We start from the raw sequence: 18,377 nt of genomic DNA, 5'->3' as shown, positions 1-18,377 counted from the left end.
GGGGGAGACTAGTGGCAAAATTAAAGAGAGACATGCTAGAATTTACAAATGGTGTGTGTAAACACACACACACCATTTACCAGAATTCATAGTAGTACAGGTGATATAAATGTATTTTGAGTAGTAGATTTAAGTGGATTTATGGATTCCTGGATTTAATTTTGTTTAATGACATCAGTTATTACTGATGTCATTAAACAAAAATTAGTTAAGGAAATCAAATACTCTAGTGATAAGTCTTCAAGATGCTTCTCAGATATTTCAAATGAAAAGGAAGTCATTCATTATATGAGATGAGTGGATAAAAATCACATAATTTCTCTTGCTAGAAGACTGGTAATTGGGCAGCAGGCATTTGCAACAGAAGTAGCATATACCATCACACAGATGGGGGGGGGGGGACTAGTGGCAAAATTAAAGCGAGACATGCTAGAATTTACAAATTCATTTAGAATTTATAAATGGTGTGTGTAAACACATACACACACACCATTTACCAGAATTCATAGTAGTACAGGTGATAAAAATGTATTTTGAGTAGTAGATTTAAGTGGATTTATGGATTCCTGGATTTAAGTCATATGTATTTATGGATTTAAGTCAAATGTAGACAGATGTTCTTGTGGCGTATTTTTTCAATGTGCAGTTTGTTTTATTAAAGTAGATGCAATTAATGTTCTCAAAACTCTATGTGGTTATATCATTGCTTTTAGCTGTTATACTGATAACTGTTCTAACTGGTTTCAATATTTTCTCTGTCACTTTCACTAATAATTTATCTATTTTCTCTTTTTTCCCATATCTTTTCTGAGTTACATTTAAAATACAGAACAGAGATGCCTCTCCGATCTTTTTGAGGAAGTAGAGAATGACAATTATTGCTTTTTATTTTTTCTATGATTTGAATGTCAAACAATTAGTGCACACATTTGATGAATTTTTTGACAAAAGGGTATGAGCAGGAATGTATGGTAGTGCTGATGGTGCTGACCTGTATTCGGGATTATCTTGGGACTTTGCATTAATGTATTTTCCTGTATTGGCTGACTTTCTATAGATAGAACACTGAAATCTACCATCTAATGGTCAAGCACAAAATATACAAGATGTTCATTTAGCTGCTAATCTTTCATTGAATTCCCAGCCAGTATTTTCAGAGCACAAACAACTTCTCAGTACACAAGCACTAACAATCCAACAGTAATGAAAATGGTTCAGAAATTTAATGAACATAAATAACATCCATTTTTTGATGTTCTTTACATTTTGGTTAATAAAGATGTTTACAGCTGTTTATTCCGAGTTTAATTTTTGTTAATTATTACCTATTTCAAAAAGAGTTTGACAGACTTTTAACAAGTTCTGTATGGCATTAGTGCTCTTCTACCTATCCTGTGTGATGAGATGTCCAGAGTGTGGTTCCCTGACTCGCCATAACAATGGTAGTGAGTGTATTTCTTTTCAGTACATTAAATGTATTGACTACCATTGTTATGGCGAGTCAGGGAACCACACTCTGGACATCTCATCACACAGGATATCTCATCACATCTGGACATCTCATCACATGCACACAGCACTCCATATACTCATGGCTGTAGTGAACAGTGGAGGTAAACAGATGATGGTTGCTAGAGTTTGATGTGTGGAGATTATAATTCCGTTCTTACTATAGCAACACCACAATAACAAACTTTCTCATTCACTATAACAAACTTTAGAAAACTCCTAACCATACTTTCCATAATCACAATGCCATTCTAAACAAAATTCAGTACAGCTATTCAGTGCATAGCAAACTATTTTCCCTATAAATTTGTGTAGTGAGAGTTGACTGTATTTGTTTAGCACTCTTGTCTCTATTTTTCTTCAGTAGTTTGTTATAATGCAAGTTTGGCAAACTTAGACAGTTTGCCAAACATGGCTCCCCATGGCTGTGCCTTCAGTCATTTATTTGTAGATTGTGTTCTTTCAGTTAGAATAACCAGAATGTCTAGATGGCATATTTTACTGTTTGGCCTCATCCTGAATATGACTTTGTCATATTTTTAAAGAAAACCAGTAGCATTCATCTGCATATTGAGTCCACTATGAAAAAGGAGGCTGATACTGACAGAGCTGCCAGTTTTTGACGTCCTCCTCACTGAAACTTCATCTAGCTCCCCCCTCCCCCCCTTATCAGAATTAAAACTGGGTAAATCTTTAATGGTAGATATATAAAAGATGTCTCAATCACATCACCCTTTACGGAAATGGTAGCTTTAAAATGCTACTTACCATCAAATTCTTGATTCTACTAACTGAATATAGCCTTTGTAGTATCTTGTGACTCACTGACATTCATAGGCTGATTCTTTGATATTCCACTGTTAAGAGAAGAGTTTCTAACCCATACATTATGGGAATTTCTATGTATTGTGGGTGAGAAGCCATTTTAATCATAAATGCTTATTCAAGCAGAGATCTGAGGCCTTGTGACATCACCCTATTTTAAATTGTGTTGCTTATCCATGCTGAAAGTTTGGGAGATTCTTTTCCTAAATAGTTGTTTAATAATAAATAGATGTTGAAAGTTTTTTCACTTAGCTATACTATAAATTTAAGATGCCAAGAAATTATGTTCTTGGTTTCATCCTTGATCCAAGTATAAGCAAACAAAGTATTTTAGTAATAACATGTGACACCTTTTGACTACTTGTTTATAGAAATATGACTTCTGCGTTACTTATCATTTCTGGGTCTGGCTCCCACTGATAAGACCTCAATAAATATTGAAACCGTTCTAGGTAGTGGCCATTCCCATAATGCTTAGCATTATACATGTCTGTAAGCATATGTGCGTTGCATTATTAGATACTAAAGCAATTGATGTGAAGTCATTAGTCTCTATATATACAAGTACCCCATCGTGAAGTTACTTCACACACATCTTTTACTTGAATAAAGGATGAAACCAAGAATGTAATTTCTCGACATCTTGAACTTCTCAGCGTTGGCTCTACCCAGTGGCAGGTTCACCTCACCACCAGACAGAGCCATAATCTCAAAAATTATTCTATAAAATTTTTTGTTATGTAATTGGCATAAATAAGCATTTTATTTATGTTGGTTATGCACATATATGAACTGCTTAAAAATGTTACTAAACTAAAATAAATTTAGTTTAATCTTTTACCCAAGTGTGAGCAAACAAAGTTTGCACCTGAAAATATCTTCAGGACTGGGGTAAGGTAGTACAACACCGGACAACTCGGCAAAGGTGGACCAAGATAACATCACTCCTATCTCAGTATCTCCCATAATGCAAAACGCATCTCATTGTGGATATGTATAATGTTATGCATTAAGGGAAAGGCCACCACCTAGACTAGTTTCGACCTTTATTGAGGTGTATTTAAGTAAAGACCTCTCTAAAAAAAATTAGACAATCCCGAAAAATTGCCCAACTCAGTTTTGTTCCACTCAGTGACAGGCTCACCTCGTCACCAAGAAGAACTTCTCAGTGTTGGCTCTACCCAGTGGCAAGTTCACCCCACCACCAGACAGAGCCATAATCTTAGCGGTGGCCCTACTCAGAGACAAGCAAAAACCTACCCCGAGTAGAGCCTCTCATATACCCCTCTTCAGTGGGAGCTAGGCCCAGAAATGGAGATACCAGGAAAAAGCAATGGCAAGGTCATCTTTACCTATAGGAGTTACCAAAAGGTGTGCCACTTTTTTATTAAATTACTCTGGATTTAGAGAAAGATGTTGAAAGTTTATTTTTCACTTGGTTAGACTATAATAAATTTTGTTTAATCCTTTATCCAATATCCAAGTGTGAGCAAACAAAGTTTGTGCATGAAAATATCTTCAGGACTGGGGTAAGGTAGTACAACACCGGGAAACTCTTAGCAAAGTTGGACCAAGCTAACATCACTCCTATCTCAGTATTTCCCATAATGCAAAACACATTTATTGAGGTCTCTTCATAAAGGTCGAAACTAGTCTGGGTAGTGGCCTTTCCCTTAATGCATAACATTATACATATCCGCAAGGAGATGTGTTTTGCATTATGGGAGATACTGAGATAGGAGTGATGTTAGCTTGGTCCACCTTTGGTACGAGTTGCCGGGTGTTGTACTGCCTTACCCCAGTCCTGAAGATATTTTCAGGTGCAAACTTTGTTTGCTCACACTTGGATAAAGGATTAGACTAAATTTATTATAGTCTAACCAAGTGAAAAATATTTTTTTTTTGTTGAAAGTTTATTTTTCACTTGGTTAGAGTATAATAAATTTAGTTTAATCCTTTATCCAAGTGTGAGCAAACAAAGTTTGCGCCTGAAAGTATCTTCAGGACTGGGGTAAGGTGATACAACACCAGGGCAACTCGTTGCAAAGTCTTTCTCTAAATCCAGAGTAATTTATTAAAAAAGGGTGGCACACCATTTGGCAACTCCTATAGGTAGAGATGACCTGCGAATGCTTCTGCCTGGTATCTCAGCTTGGGCCTGGCTCCCACTGAAGAGACCTCAATAAAGGTCGAAACTAGTCTGGGTAGTGGCCCTTCCCTTAATGCATAACATTAGGCATATCCGCAAGGAAATGTGTTTTGCATTATAGGAGATACTGGGACAGGAGTGTTGGTAGCTTGCTACACCTTTGCAACGAGTTGCCCTGGTGTTGTATCACCTTACCCCAGTCCTGAAGATACTTTCAGGCGCAAACTTAGTTTGCTCACACTTGGATAAAGGATTAAACTAAATTTATTATACAAGTGAAAAATAAATTTTCAAAATGTTATTAAACCATTACATGCATCTGTGGAGGGAGGAAGGCATCAATTCGCTATACAACAGTAGTCTGGAACTTAACATGTCATCTAACTAGGATAAGTCGTATCACTTAGTATGTTAGGAGTACTAAAATCAACATCTTTTCATAAGTTTTCATAATTATTCCATTCCTTGTTACTTACTTATGATATTTATATTCTTTTGTTCTTTAATGTCTGTTCAAGTACATCAAGATTTTATATGTCAATGACTTTTTCTTGTTCTTTTGTATAGTTATTCCAGTTTTCCCTATGTAAGGCTCTGATTTCCCTTTTAACTATGCCATTCTTTCTTTTATAATTTAGTTTATTTTCAACTGTATCAGGAGATAATAATTTTCTGCAAGCTTCATTTTTCTCTTTTATTATTTTTTCTATATGTTTGTCTCTTCTAATGGCTGTTTGCTCTGTTATGTTGCATATATTTATTCTTCAACTCCCTCATAATTTCATTTACCTCTGCCTCTAGTAAATTCTCTTTTAATTTTCTTTGTTACAGTTTTCTAATATTTTCTTCCTGTAACAATTGTTTAAATAATTTTTTTTATTTGTTTTGTATTGATGGTTTCAATAACTGCATAATATTAGATCAGCATCTAAATTTAAGCTTCTGTGAACTGTAACATTTTTTGTTCTCGTTTATTTTTTGATTTCCTATTAAATTAATGATACATTTTAGCCCATTCTTATTTTGATGTGGTTTTACATTATGTTCCATACAGACTTATTGATTTGTTATCCATTTTTGCAAACATATAATCATTTTTGTTTGTGTTGTTAATTATTTGCTGAAGTTTTGTAAAATTCCTCTAATTCTTTATTTTCTTCAGGGGCATAAACACTGACCAGTGTCTTGTTGTTCATTGTATTTTTAATCTCATTTGTGTTATTTTTTTCATTCCAGTATTTATAACTAGTTATTTTATTTTTCCAATATTTAAATATCATGTATTGTTCCTGCTTATGCTCTTTCAGATTTTTTACTATATATTTGAATATATAATCATTTAGCTCTTTAATCCCTTTTTGTTTATGTTATGGCAGCTGTCTTTATAATAATCATACTGCTTTGGTGTTTTCCTTAATTCTTCATTTTTATGTGCTGTGCATGTAACATTCCATGTTAAAATTTCGATTTTTTGGTTACTACTTTGTCAGCCTTGGTTCATTTCCCATCTCTGTCTGTCTAGTTTCTGCTTGTGTGAGATTTACAAGTAATACATAAGTTTTCTGATTTGGTTACTAGCCATAACACACCAAGTCTTATAACAGGCATATGATGACTGAGTCTCAGCAAAATAACTGATCTAATATTCAGAGGAAATGCTGAATATATACACCTAGTCTCAGGAAAACAGCACTTCTTCCTGTAATGTTATAATAAGTTTAGTTTAATCCTTTATCCAAGTGTGAGCAAACAAAGTTTGCACCTGAAAGTATCTTGAGGACTGGGATAAGGTAGTGCAACACCAGGCAACTCGTTGCAAAGGTGGAGAAAGCTCTCATCACTCCTATCTCAGTATCTCCCATAATGCAAAGCACATCTCCTTGTGGATATGTGTAATGCTATGCATTAAGGCAACGGCCACTACCCATACCGGTTTCGACCTTTATTGAGGTCTTGTCAGTGGAAGCCAGGCCCAGTAGTGGAAATACAAAGGCAGAAGCAATGAGAGGTCATCCTAACCTATAGGAGTTACCAGAGGGTGTGCAACCTTATTATTAAATTACTCCGGATTCAGAGAAAGATGTTGAGAGCTTCAAGCACAAACTTTGTTTGCTCACACTTCGATAAAGATTTAAACTAAACTTATTATAGTCTAACCAAGTGAAAACTAAACTCTCAACATCTTTCTCTGAATCCGGAGTAATTTAATAATAAGGTTGCACACCCTTTGGCAACTCCTATAGGTTAGGATGACCTCTCATTGCTTCTGCCTTTGTATCTCCACTACTGGGCCTGGCTTCCACTGACGAGACCTCAATAAAGGTCGAAACCTGTATAGGTAGTGGCAGTTGCCTTAATGCATAGCATTACACATACCTGCAAGGAGATGTGCTTTGCATTATGGGAGATACTGAGATAGGAGTGATGAGAGCGTTCTCCACCTTTGCAATGAGTTGCCTGGTGTTGCACTACCTTACCCCAGTCCTGAAGATACTTTCAGGCGCAAACTTTGTTTGCTCACACTTGGATTAAGGATTAAACTAAACTTATTATAGTCTAACCAAATGAAAAATAAACTCTCAACTTCCTGTAATGTTATTTGTCAACTCCATATGCAGATAGAATGGACATTTGTTTGGAGAGACTTTATATTATGATTTTTTAATTACAGTCATACCCCGACTTACGCAAATCCGGAGTTACGTGGTTTCAATATGTACGTATTCCCATCCTGCTTCACGCCTCACCACTAGTCATATCTTTCTGGCACTGGCCAGTGTCGCACATGCTGTGAACAAGCACTGATGTGTTTCGCGTGATCGCCATTCATACACGATTTTTATAGTCTACAAACCTTGCTATTGTTTAATCTTATGTTCTTGATAAAAATTTTATCACATAAATAATTATAATGTCGTCCAAAGGAAGCAAGTCCAATTCTTCTACAGCTAGCAAGAAAAGAAAAACATTGACTTTGGAAACAAAACTCAACATTATTAAGGATTTTGAAGGTGGAATGAAAATTTGTAAGCTAGCAAAGAAGTTTGATCTACCGGAATCCACAGTAAGAACAATCATAAAAGAAAGGTTTACAGATTTTGGAGGACATAGATTTTAACGAGGAACGAATTGTAGCCACAAAGTAAGGAATAAAAAAATCATTAGCTTGCTATAAAGAAATTTTGCGTGACAAGAAAAAGACATTATGCCGTCAGATGAATCTATTAGATTTTATGAAACCATTGACATCGAAATAACTTTCTTTTTTTTATGTACGCAAAACTACAATTATGATTATATTTCTTAAAAAATATAGGTGTTTTTGTAAACCTTTGGTCCCAATTAACTAATATTTTGTATGCAAAATTATACCCGAGTTACGTGAATTCGACTTACGCGCTTTTTGTTAGTCCCACCTACCATGTAACTTCGGGGTATGACTGTATTTTAGTTGCCATATGATATTATCCATTATAGCTAATGAAATGTTAATGTAAATAAATTATTTGTTCTTATATTACAAACTCTGTCTTGGTTGTGTTTTACATAAATATTTTTATGTTCCACAGTATACAATAAACAGTCATTCCATAATTATTTAATAAATAGCCATCTTAGGATTTCCATTGATGATGAATTGAATGTATAAAAAGTCTAGCTGTTCCTTGTAATCAAGATCTGTGCCATATTTTCTAAACATATCATTTTAAGGAATATGGTGAGATTATTTGCTGACAAGGAATCCATAATGTCTGGGCTTAATTTTGCATGGCATATGGAAGTTGCACATGAGATCTGATAGCACTTTACAACTCTATTATTTGAATAGCCACTTCAAGCAGTGGAAGATAGCTGATTTCAAAAATAACATTTCCAGCACATCCAGTTCAGGTCAATAAATTTTCTAGGGATTTTGTACAATTTTCCTGTAACCCTTAATGAAGCTGCCAGTTGTTTAGGCAGAAAAATAAGTATTGATTCATGTTAATACAATAAACTAATCAAGTACAATTTTAGATGCAATAAAGAATTTCAGCTTTTTTTTTAATTGGCTAAAGCTCTGTGATATATTCCTGTTATTGTCATTTTCAGTTGATCAAAGTTGCATTTGATGAAGAAGTGACATCGGAGAACATAGACCTCTTAAGAAAATTAATTAACAGAGTGTGCAGTCCTCCAAATATTTTTGACTTATTTGCTTTTAGTGGACATTTGGCTGTTCCACAAACTCCATTGCATAAACAAAAGGAAAAAAATGCTACTCTCAGGTAAGGAAAATTATTATTATTATTATTACCCCAAGACCTCATGGAGTCAAAGACTCATCTGGGAGGTCCTTTTATCTCACTCACACACACACGCACACACACACACAGCTCATCATACCATGTCTTAAACACACTCAAACTCCTTGCAGACACCACTCTCTCAGGCAAGGCATTCCAATCATTTACAACTCTGCACGAAAAAAACCTGCTTCTCATTCCCCTACTCACACCCTCTTTATACGGTTTCCAGGGATGACCTCTGGTTCTCCCCTGATCTCCCACTTTTTTCTGTAGAACTTCTCCAGCATAGATCCTATAACAACACCCCCCCCCTTATTAACTTGTAGGTCTCTATCATATCTCCCCTTTTTCTCCTGTCCGCCAGAGTCTGCAAATTACATCTTCTCAATCTTGCCTCATATTCGGCATTCCAGAGGTTAGAAACTACTAAAAATACAGAAACTACTAAAACTACAGAAGTTAGAAACTAATAAAAAGAGTTATTTTAACTTCTGTAGTTTTAGTAGTAATTTGAAATTTATCCATAATTTCAAAAATAAAAAAAAAATATAAAAAAAATTAAGGTTAGAAACTACCTTAGTCAATTGCCTTTGGACCCTTCCCAACATTTGTTCATCCATCTGAAAACCAGGTCACCAAATCTCGGCACAATAGTCCATGGGTGGCCTAATCAAAGCCTTATACAATGGAACAAGAATCTCCCTACTTCTATAAGTCCCTGTCCTCTGCATCATTCCCAGAAGTCTGTGTTGTCTTTACAATTTTGGCTATGTGTCCCCTAAATTTCAGGTCCTTATCCACTATCACCCCCCAGACCTCTTATTTCCTCCACCTCCAACAATATATCCTCATCAAGCATAAATTCTGTATCCCATCTTTGTTTTCCAAATTTTAAAACCTTACATTTTACAACATTGAACTCATGTCCCCATTTCCTTGCCCAATCACTCAATTTATTCATGTCTTCTTGTAAGGCCACAACCTCTTCTCTACTCTTCATGGTTCATTGCAGCTTTGCATTATCCACAAACAACTGAATATCTCCATCAAAATCTTCACCAATATCGTTAATATACAAGTTAAACACTAATGGCCTTAAAACAGACCCCTGAGGCACTCCACTAGTAACTTTCCTTTTCCTGGATATCGCACCCCCATACACAACTTGTTGATACCTATCAGATAGCCAGTCTCCAATCCATTGCACTAATATAATATCCAACCCCATATGCTCTAGTTTAACTGTCAACTTATCATGAGGTAATCTATCAAAAGCCTTTGCAAAATCCAAGTATATTACTGTGTATCCTTCTCCTCTGTCCAAGGAAGCAGTCAATTTATTGTAATAAGTAAGTAGATGATTATTCATCAAATCCTCGTTCACATCACACTTCGCACACACCCTCCTTCCATCTGCCCTAAACATCCACAAATCATTTATGTAATCGAAAGAATACATATATCACACCTTACACTTAACGAAACGACTGAAGTCTAAGTTAAAGTCATGGAATGACAAAGCCGCCGCCATGTTTCCTCTGCCGGTTACTACTCTAAGGTCTAATAATAACGAATTTGTAATTAAGTTTAGGCACAATATCCCACACACTAATACTACTAGCAGAACGGGCGCTAGGGTCTTTGCTGCCTGCATGCAATTTCTATCTAAGCGCCCCTGTAACGATCTGGGCATTTGTGGTTCTTTTACGATACTAAAAATTTAAATTATTTGAAATTTCTTAAATAAATTTTGACAGAACAGCCACATGTTGGTTCGCTAAATGTAATGAACCGGGGGTGTTGACTAGGCAGAGAATTCAAAAAATTTTCAAAAGTTAAAGCAAATTTTGATAAAGTCACTTCACTTTAATCGTTGAATATAATGATACAGGGATTATAATAACCTTTTCACCGACCCTAATCGCTAACAAAATTAAAATGAATTTTAATTAAAGTTAAAATTTATTTGAACTAAAGTTTAAAAAATTCTTGCATTTTACAAGTTACTAAATTCTTAGTAACTTGTAAAAAATTTTTAATAATTTTTATAAAAGGAAAATATAAGAAACTCAAGATAGATGAGAAAATAAGAAAAGAATTCAGAAATAATTAGAAAATTTAATATAAGTATTCAAAAAATAACATCTTTACAGAATAACAGAAAATAAATTAAATTACATAAATATACTTGAAATTTTTTAAATTAAAATTTTAGGGTTTTTGATTTCATATTCACAAAATTAGAAATAATGGTCTTAATGTCTAATTCCGCACATATATCATTTTCAATAACTATTAACGCCAAACTAACAAGCCTTTTTTGTGACATACTTGTTCTTAAGTAGGTTTTAATCAATTTCAACTTGGAAAAGGAATGTTCACCGCTCGCTACACTAACAGGTAAGGTTAATAGTATTCTTAAAGCAATCGAAAAGTTAGGGAAAGATAAATTGTTGGACACAATAAAATTTAGACTATCGAAAGGGTTTTGAATATTTAAATTATCCTTCCGAAAAATATCCTGGAAAGCACATAACTCGACATATAGTTCTATTGCGTTTACGTCTTTATTGTCGCCATGCTTCAAGAGAATCTCTAAATTGTCACAATTTTTTTGTAAATCTTCATTATTAATTTGTAGTAATCTATACAAGAAATTGAAATTATCATAATATGTTTTTAGTTGTTCAAAACATTCTATTAACAAACACATTGCAACGTCTAGAAGTGTATAAAACATATTCACTCTAAATTTATCTTCTGGCGATTGTGATGTTTTGTCGTCAGACTTCCGTATCAGTTTTAAATTCTTGTTCTCCATCCACCTCTTCACTCAGTTCTTTTGCCGTTTTTAGAACTTCTTTAAAATTTGTATCTGATCGATACTCTTGTAAGAATATTTTAAGTTTTCGATAGATTCTAAAGCAAATGTAATGTTCATTTTACTCACAGGGTTTATTCTGTTAAGTAAATCATGAGAAGTTATAAGAGAGCAAATAAATTGGTAGTCCTTTATTTTAGCGCATAATGTTTGTGCTTCATTCTGAGTTTCTTTATTAAAATTTTATAAAGTGCATCGTAAATTTCTCCTAAGTGATATCGTAGAGGGCGGATTGCATTAATTTTACTTTCCCATCGCATTTCTGATGGCTGTTTCAATATTAATTTTTTTACGAAATTTAAAAGAATTGTCTAACGTTTGTAAGAGAATGAAAAGAAATTGTATATTTCTTGAATAATTGCAAAGAAACTAATTGTATCTGCATTCACTTTGGCTGCATCGTTGATGATTAAATTTAGAGTATGAGCAGCACATGGCACATAAAAAGCTCATGGATTTTTGTTCAAAAGCAAATTTTGATGCCCATATTTTTTCCCTTTCATATTTGCCCCATTGTCATACACTTGACCTCGCATGTCTTCAATGAGAATGTTCCATTTTTCCAGTTGTTCCATTATTGTTGCACATAACCCACGTCCTGTGGAATCTGATATATCTGCAAAACCTAAAACGTTTTCCCTGATCTTGACAATTCCATTGTCACAGAAAACAAAGCAAATCATAATGGTCATTTGTTCTGTTTTACTTGCATCAGGTGTGCAGTCTAAAATTATGGAATGGTATTTAGATTTTCGAATTGATAATAAAATTGTATCCCTGATTGCGTTACTTTAAGTTTCCAATATTTCATTTTGACTGTCTTTACTCAAATAGTGTATTCTTCGCAAACAGTTTGACTAATTTTAAAAAATTGCTGTTATTCCTTTCATATAATTTATCAGATGATCTGCGAAAAGCTAAATTTTGGGTACCAAGGAATTTTATAATTTCAATCAAGCTTTCTAAAACACTCGTCCAATGTTTCTTTTCCATTTCATACATGCTCGAGTCTGGCAATCAATAGTAGTTTTGTTTTTTTAATTTTTATCAAGTTCCTTCCATTTTAAGAAATTTTTCATGTGAATTAAACTAGTCTCATGTCTATGTAAAGTTGTACTTACATTTCTCCAATCGTTATAACCTTCTACAAGACTACTTGATTCAGTAGGTGCGAAAAGTTTGCAACAAAAGCAAAAAACAGAATTTAAAGTTTCGGAATAAATGAACCATGTTCTTGGCACGAGCTCCCCGTTTTCCATTTTTCTATTATAATACATGTCGCCAAATTTATGACCATATGTATCTCTGGGATATATTATATTTTTCTTTTGAACAGGCCCCATTTCAATTAAAACAATTCGTAATTTTTCATCGATATTTCCCCATTCACCTGGATCTTCTAAATTTATAGACTAACAGTGTGTTAGTTTCGTGGTCAACTACAACTAAATCTTCTCCTAACTGTTTTTCACTTAAATCATGCGTATTGTTGAATAGTTGCAATAGTACTTTTATGCAAACTGGATGATGTGCACGGTTCTTCAACTCTGATTTCTGATGTATTGAGTTGGTTACAATCTGCATCAGAATATTTTAATATTTTAACAAATTTATTAAGATCCCCAGTGTGTTTCTTAATATCTGCTTCTTTTGTAGCATGATACTTACGATTTTGTGCACCGGATAACTTTTTTTTTAATTTTTGATTCCATTTCTATTTTATACCCACAAGAAATTATTACACAACACAACACAGAGACGAAATATAGTCTGCACTGCGCTACTGTCAGTAGCCTACTGAGATGAGTACCATATGATTGGTTAACTAGAAACGAATGTTTTGTACAAAAATTCATTTCTGTGCTTAAAACCATTCACCGTTTCACTTTATATAGACTGCAGTAGACACAATATTCTGCAGGCAAGCATTTAGCCTGCTCTCACTGCAAAATTGTAAACAGCCGGCTGATCAAAGAGGTGGCAACGTACAATTTTTTAAAATTTTTATTTGGTGTATCCGACCTTATTTATTTTAATATTGATCATTCTAAGAATGATCAATATTAAATTTTTTGTTTCTTAAAAATGAACTTATGAACCTTGCCCCGACGGCGGAGCCCCCTTCATAGCGGCGCCCACATGCTCTGCATGCCCGCTTCAGCTGGCCCTGACTACTAGTAGTGCACAACTTTTACAGCAGCTCTTACTCAAACAAATACTCATATACAATTAATTATTTCAAGAATACTTATCTCAATCCAGAGCTCTTCTTACACACATCAGCCACGCTTGCCTCACTCCAGTTTCCCCTCTCCCCTGTTTAAACAATTTTAAAATTTTGTTTTGTGTTATGACTACTCTAAAGTTTTATCATCTGTTTATTAATATATATATATATATATATATTGTTCAAATGAATTAAACATTATATATTATTGAATGATATAATCACGTAATCACAAGAAAGATATTTATTTAACCAAATATTTCGGTCTGGAAATAGCAGACCATCGTCGGTGGTATTACAAGAACAGTTTAAAAAAATATACAAGCTAGAATACTAACAATAGATCGTTGAAATTAGAACATGCCGCGTGATGTTATATCACTAAGTATGAAACGAAATATTTTGAAGTAGAAACATGATTGAATTTGCTATTTAAAAAAAAAAAAAAAAAAAAAAAAAAAAAAAAAAAAATAATGAGTAATCTTGATTAGGCTTTCCCAGATTTTTGATATAGATATGCAGTCATTACGATTCAGGTTGGGATGATGGAGCAAGGCCTCCACGCTTTCCTTGAACAAACGTTCGAACCTATAACGGGATCTATGTAAGAGGCGCGTTTTGGACCAAAGGATGCTGTGGTCAGTTTCAATCCCGTGTTGAGCCAAACCAGACTTTTCAGGTTTATTGTGAAGAATGGATGATTGATGTTCTTGGATTCTTTTTTCAAGAGAACGTCCAGTCTGTCCAAAGTAAGAGAGATCACAGTTGCAAGGAATTTGATAAACTCCAGGAAGAGATAAAGTTGAGCGTTTGTCTTTAGGAGAAGGAAAATGAGAGGACAATTTGTTAATAGGAGAATACGTAGCTGTTAAATCATATTTCTTCAAAATTCTTGCGATAGGTTCTGAAATACCGGAGATATAAGGAATAGGTACTCGACGTATTGAATCTTTGTTGTTTTGTGGAGGATTATAAGATGTAAGAAGACGTTGAATACTTTTTTCAGAAAAGCCATTGAGTTTCATGTGTTGCTGGATAGTAGAAAGTTCTTTCTGTAGATAATCAAAAGTAGAACAATTAGTTTTGGCTCTTTTGATGAGACATTTTATAATTCCTGTTTTTTGACATGGATGATGGGCTGATTCTTTCAGAATATAACGACCTGTGAATGTTGGTTTCCTGTATACTGTAGTTGTAAGAATATTTGAAGATGATCGGATGAGGAGAACGTCTAAAAAAGATAACTGGTTGTTTTCTTCTAATTCCATAGTAAACTTTATGCGATGATGTAAGGAATTAATACTGTTTAAAAAGGAAGATAAAGTAGGTACTCGACGTATTGAATCTTTGTTGTTTTGTGGAGGATTATAAGATGTAAGAAGACGTTGAATACTTTTTTCAGAAAAGCCATTGAGTTTCATGTGTTGCTGGATAGTAGAAAGTTCTTTCTGTAGATAATCAAAAGTAGAACAATTAGTTTTGGAAAAACCAAAATATTTCGGTCTGGAAATAGCAGACCACCGACGATGGTCTGCTATTTCCAGACCGAAATATTTGGTTAAATAAATATCTTTCTTGTGATTACGTGATTATATCATTCAGTCTTATGTCGCAAGTATCCTTAAAACAACATTATATATTATTGGAATTCAGACTTTTAGCTAAGAAGAAAATTCTGAAAACTGCCATGAAAGCAGGATTCAAGCCAAAATCTTCTTCAAGGAAACAAAAATATGTTATTCAAGGTCCTTCTGAAGCAAGAACACTTCCCAGTCCTGGAAGAATGCCATCAGCAACATTTGATTCTGAATCTGATCGTCCATCTTCACTCTTTGATGATGATTTATCTAGTGAGTTCAGTTTACTAAGATGGTTTTCAGTGTTGTAAATTAACTAATACTTAGATTCTCATGATACAGTGAAAAAAAAAAAATCCTAAATTCTCATGATACAGTGAAAAAAAAAATCCTAAATTAATATTCTGCTCTAAATCTAGATTCATGCTGCAGAGTTACCATAATAGGAAATAAGAAATAGAGAATAAGTTTTGAATTTTTTTGATTTTATCATTGAATACTAATTTATGCAAAGCAAGGTGGAGTCTGACTGCTTAATTTATGCAAAGACTTTCATTTTTCATTCCCAGTACTTGAATTTCTGTTTGTCATCTGTTTCCATAATTTCTCAGCTAAGCTAAGCTTCTGTAAAGGAGTAATTTTTATTAGAAATTCTTATTTTGCTTTAATTACAGTGATTCCCAATCTCACCTAAGGTTAGAAGAACGACATATATTTCTTATTATTATACAGATCATGATCCATCTGTTTGCCCATCTCTCTCTCTCTCTCTCTCTATATATATATATATATATATATATATATTTTTACCCTTTTCATAATGTCCTGTGTATGAAGGCAATAAAGATTCATTAAGAAATACAACTTCTTTTGCAGATCACACACACACACACACACACACACACGCATGCATGTATGAATGTGATGTTATGTATGTTGTGTGTGTGTGTGGTGTATGTGCATGAAAGATGAAAAAGGGATGGGGGGGGGAAGCAAGATTGATAAGTAACAAGAATGTTAAGAAAAGAGATGGAATACAAGAATAAGAAAAGAAAAAAAAAGAATGTGCAAAAAGGTTAAATGTTGTGGTGATGTGTGCTCACTTCCTGAATAGAGGTATGCTAGATGAATAGAAGTGTTTTTTCCAAATGTGAAGATTTGTGATGTGAACCACTCTGCTTGTAAACAAGCAGAACAAATGGAAGATATAGCTTACAGCTTGTTGGCAAGAATGACTTCAGATAAGCATGGAATGAAACAGGATATCAAAGAATTGTTGAATGAGATGAAAAAATAAAAGCAAAAGAATAAAAAATTTGAGTTTGTTACCAAACTATGACATAGACACAGTTAAGAATTCATATAAATGTAATATATCCTTCACATACACTTCCTTCCATCGAAGTCACTCCATATATCAATGTGCTTCACACCATTTCTTCCACACAGTTTGTGCACTGAGACAGAAGGCTGCAAGTTCAAATGATTATGATTGTGTAGGAGAAATGGTGTGCAGTATGTTGATATATGGAGTAACTTTGATAGTCAAAAGGAAATGTATATGCAGAGTATATATTACCCTTATATGAATTTGGTGATAGGTCCTTAAAGAGATTGTTGTTTGCTGAAAGGGTGAATGTAAATAGTCATTCAAATTAACTAGACATCTAAGTGTTCTATGAGAGTTTGAATTCATATATTAAAACAAGAGGTCAAAATTGTGATTGTGATGACAAAAATAGAGAGAGAGAGAAAGAGAGAGTAATAGTGTTATAAGAATGACCCAAAGAATGGCTGGGCTAGTTTTATCAGCAGAGAAAAGTGATGATCAGCAGCAGTGAGACATTATGAAAAGGGTAAAATATATATATATGTGTGTATATATATATATATATATATATATATATATAAATATATATATATATATATAGAGAGAGAGAGGCATTCATCTAAGTTGATTAATCAACTCAGATGAATCTAACCAGAGGCTTCCTGTTTGAACCAGTTAGGTTTTACGAGTCCTGAATGCCCATCAGCCTAGTGGTTAGCTATCATGCATGGAGGATCACTAATGCTAGAAGAATTGGGAACAAAGACAAGAAGTGCTTGGCACTGGTAAATGCAGTAGGACTAGAAATTATTGGCATTAGTGATACCTGTTATATATATATATCAGCCTCACACATGAGAAGTCTCACGACTTCTGACACAATAATGCCATGTGTTTGGCAGAAGAGAATAGCCTTACAGGAATAGAATGTGATGAATAGTGTATTATTATTATTATTATTATTATTATTATTATCACAACACCCCATGGAGTCAAAGATTCATATAGCAGGTCCTTTTATCACACACACACACACACACACACACACAGTTCATCATACCGTGCTTTAAACACACTCAAATTCTCTGCAGAGACCACACTCTCAGGCAAGGCATTTCAATCATTCACATCTCTGCATGCAAAAAACCAGCTTCTCACTCCCCTGCTCACACCCTCTTTATACAGTTTCCAGGGATGACCTCTGGTTCTCCCCTGATCTTCCACTGTTTTCTGTGGAACCTCTCCAACATTGATCCTATAACAACCCCTTACTAACTTGTAGGTCTCTATCATATCTCCCCCTCTTCCTCCTATCCACCAGACTCTGTAAATTGCATCTTCTCAATCTTTTTTCATATTTGCCTCTGGACCATTTCCAACATCTCTTTGTCCTTCTGAAAAACCAGGTCACCAAATCTGGGCACAGTAGTCCATGTATGGCCTAATCAAAGCCTTATACAATGAAACAAGAATCTCCCTACTTCTACAAGTCAGTGTCCTCCATTCCCAGAAATCTTCACAATTTTCACAATGTGTCCCCTAAATTTCAGATCCTTATCCACTTTCACCACAAGATCTCTTATTTCCTCC

General features: G+C 34.2%; 1 protein-coding gene across 1 annotated transcript in view; it reads left to right on the top strand.

The window, feature by feature from the left end:
* Positions 1 to 18,377, top strand: part of Sbf (SET domain binding factor) — a 631,948-nt gene that overhangs the window by 311,142 nt on the left and 302,429 nt on the right. The window contains 2 exon segments of the mRNA XM_090414822.1: positions 8,576 to 8,751; positions 15,534 to 15,730. Of these exon segments, the coding sequence (XP_090270948.1) occupies positions 8,576 to 8,751; positions 15,534 to 15,730 (373 nt within the window).

Source organism: Typopeltis vanoorti, chromosome 25 (genome assembly GCF_054136105.1).
Source record: "Typopeltis vanoorti isolate ZY-2024b chromosome 25, IOZ_Tvanoo_1.0, whole genome shotgun sequence".
Taxonomy (NCBI): Eukaryota; Metazoa; Arthropoda; class Arachnida; order Uropygi; family Thelyphonidae; genus Typopeltis; species Typopeltis vanoorti.
This window is presented reverse-complemented; position numbering and strand designations above follow the sequence as displayed.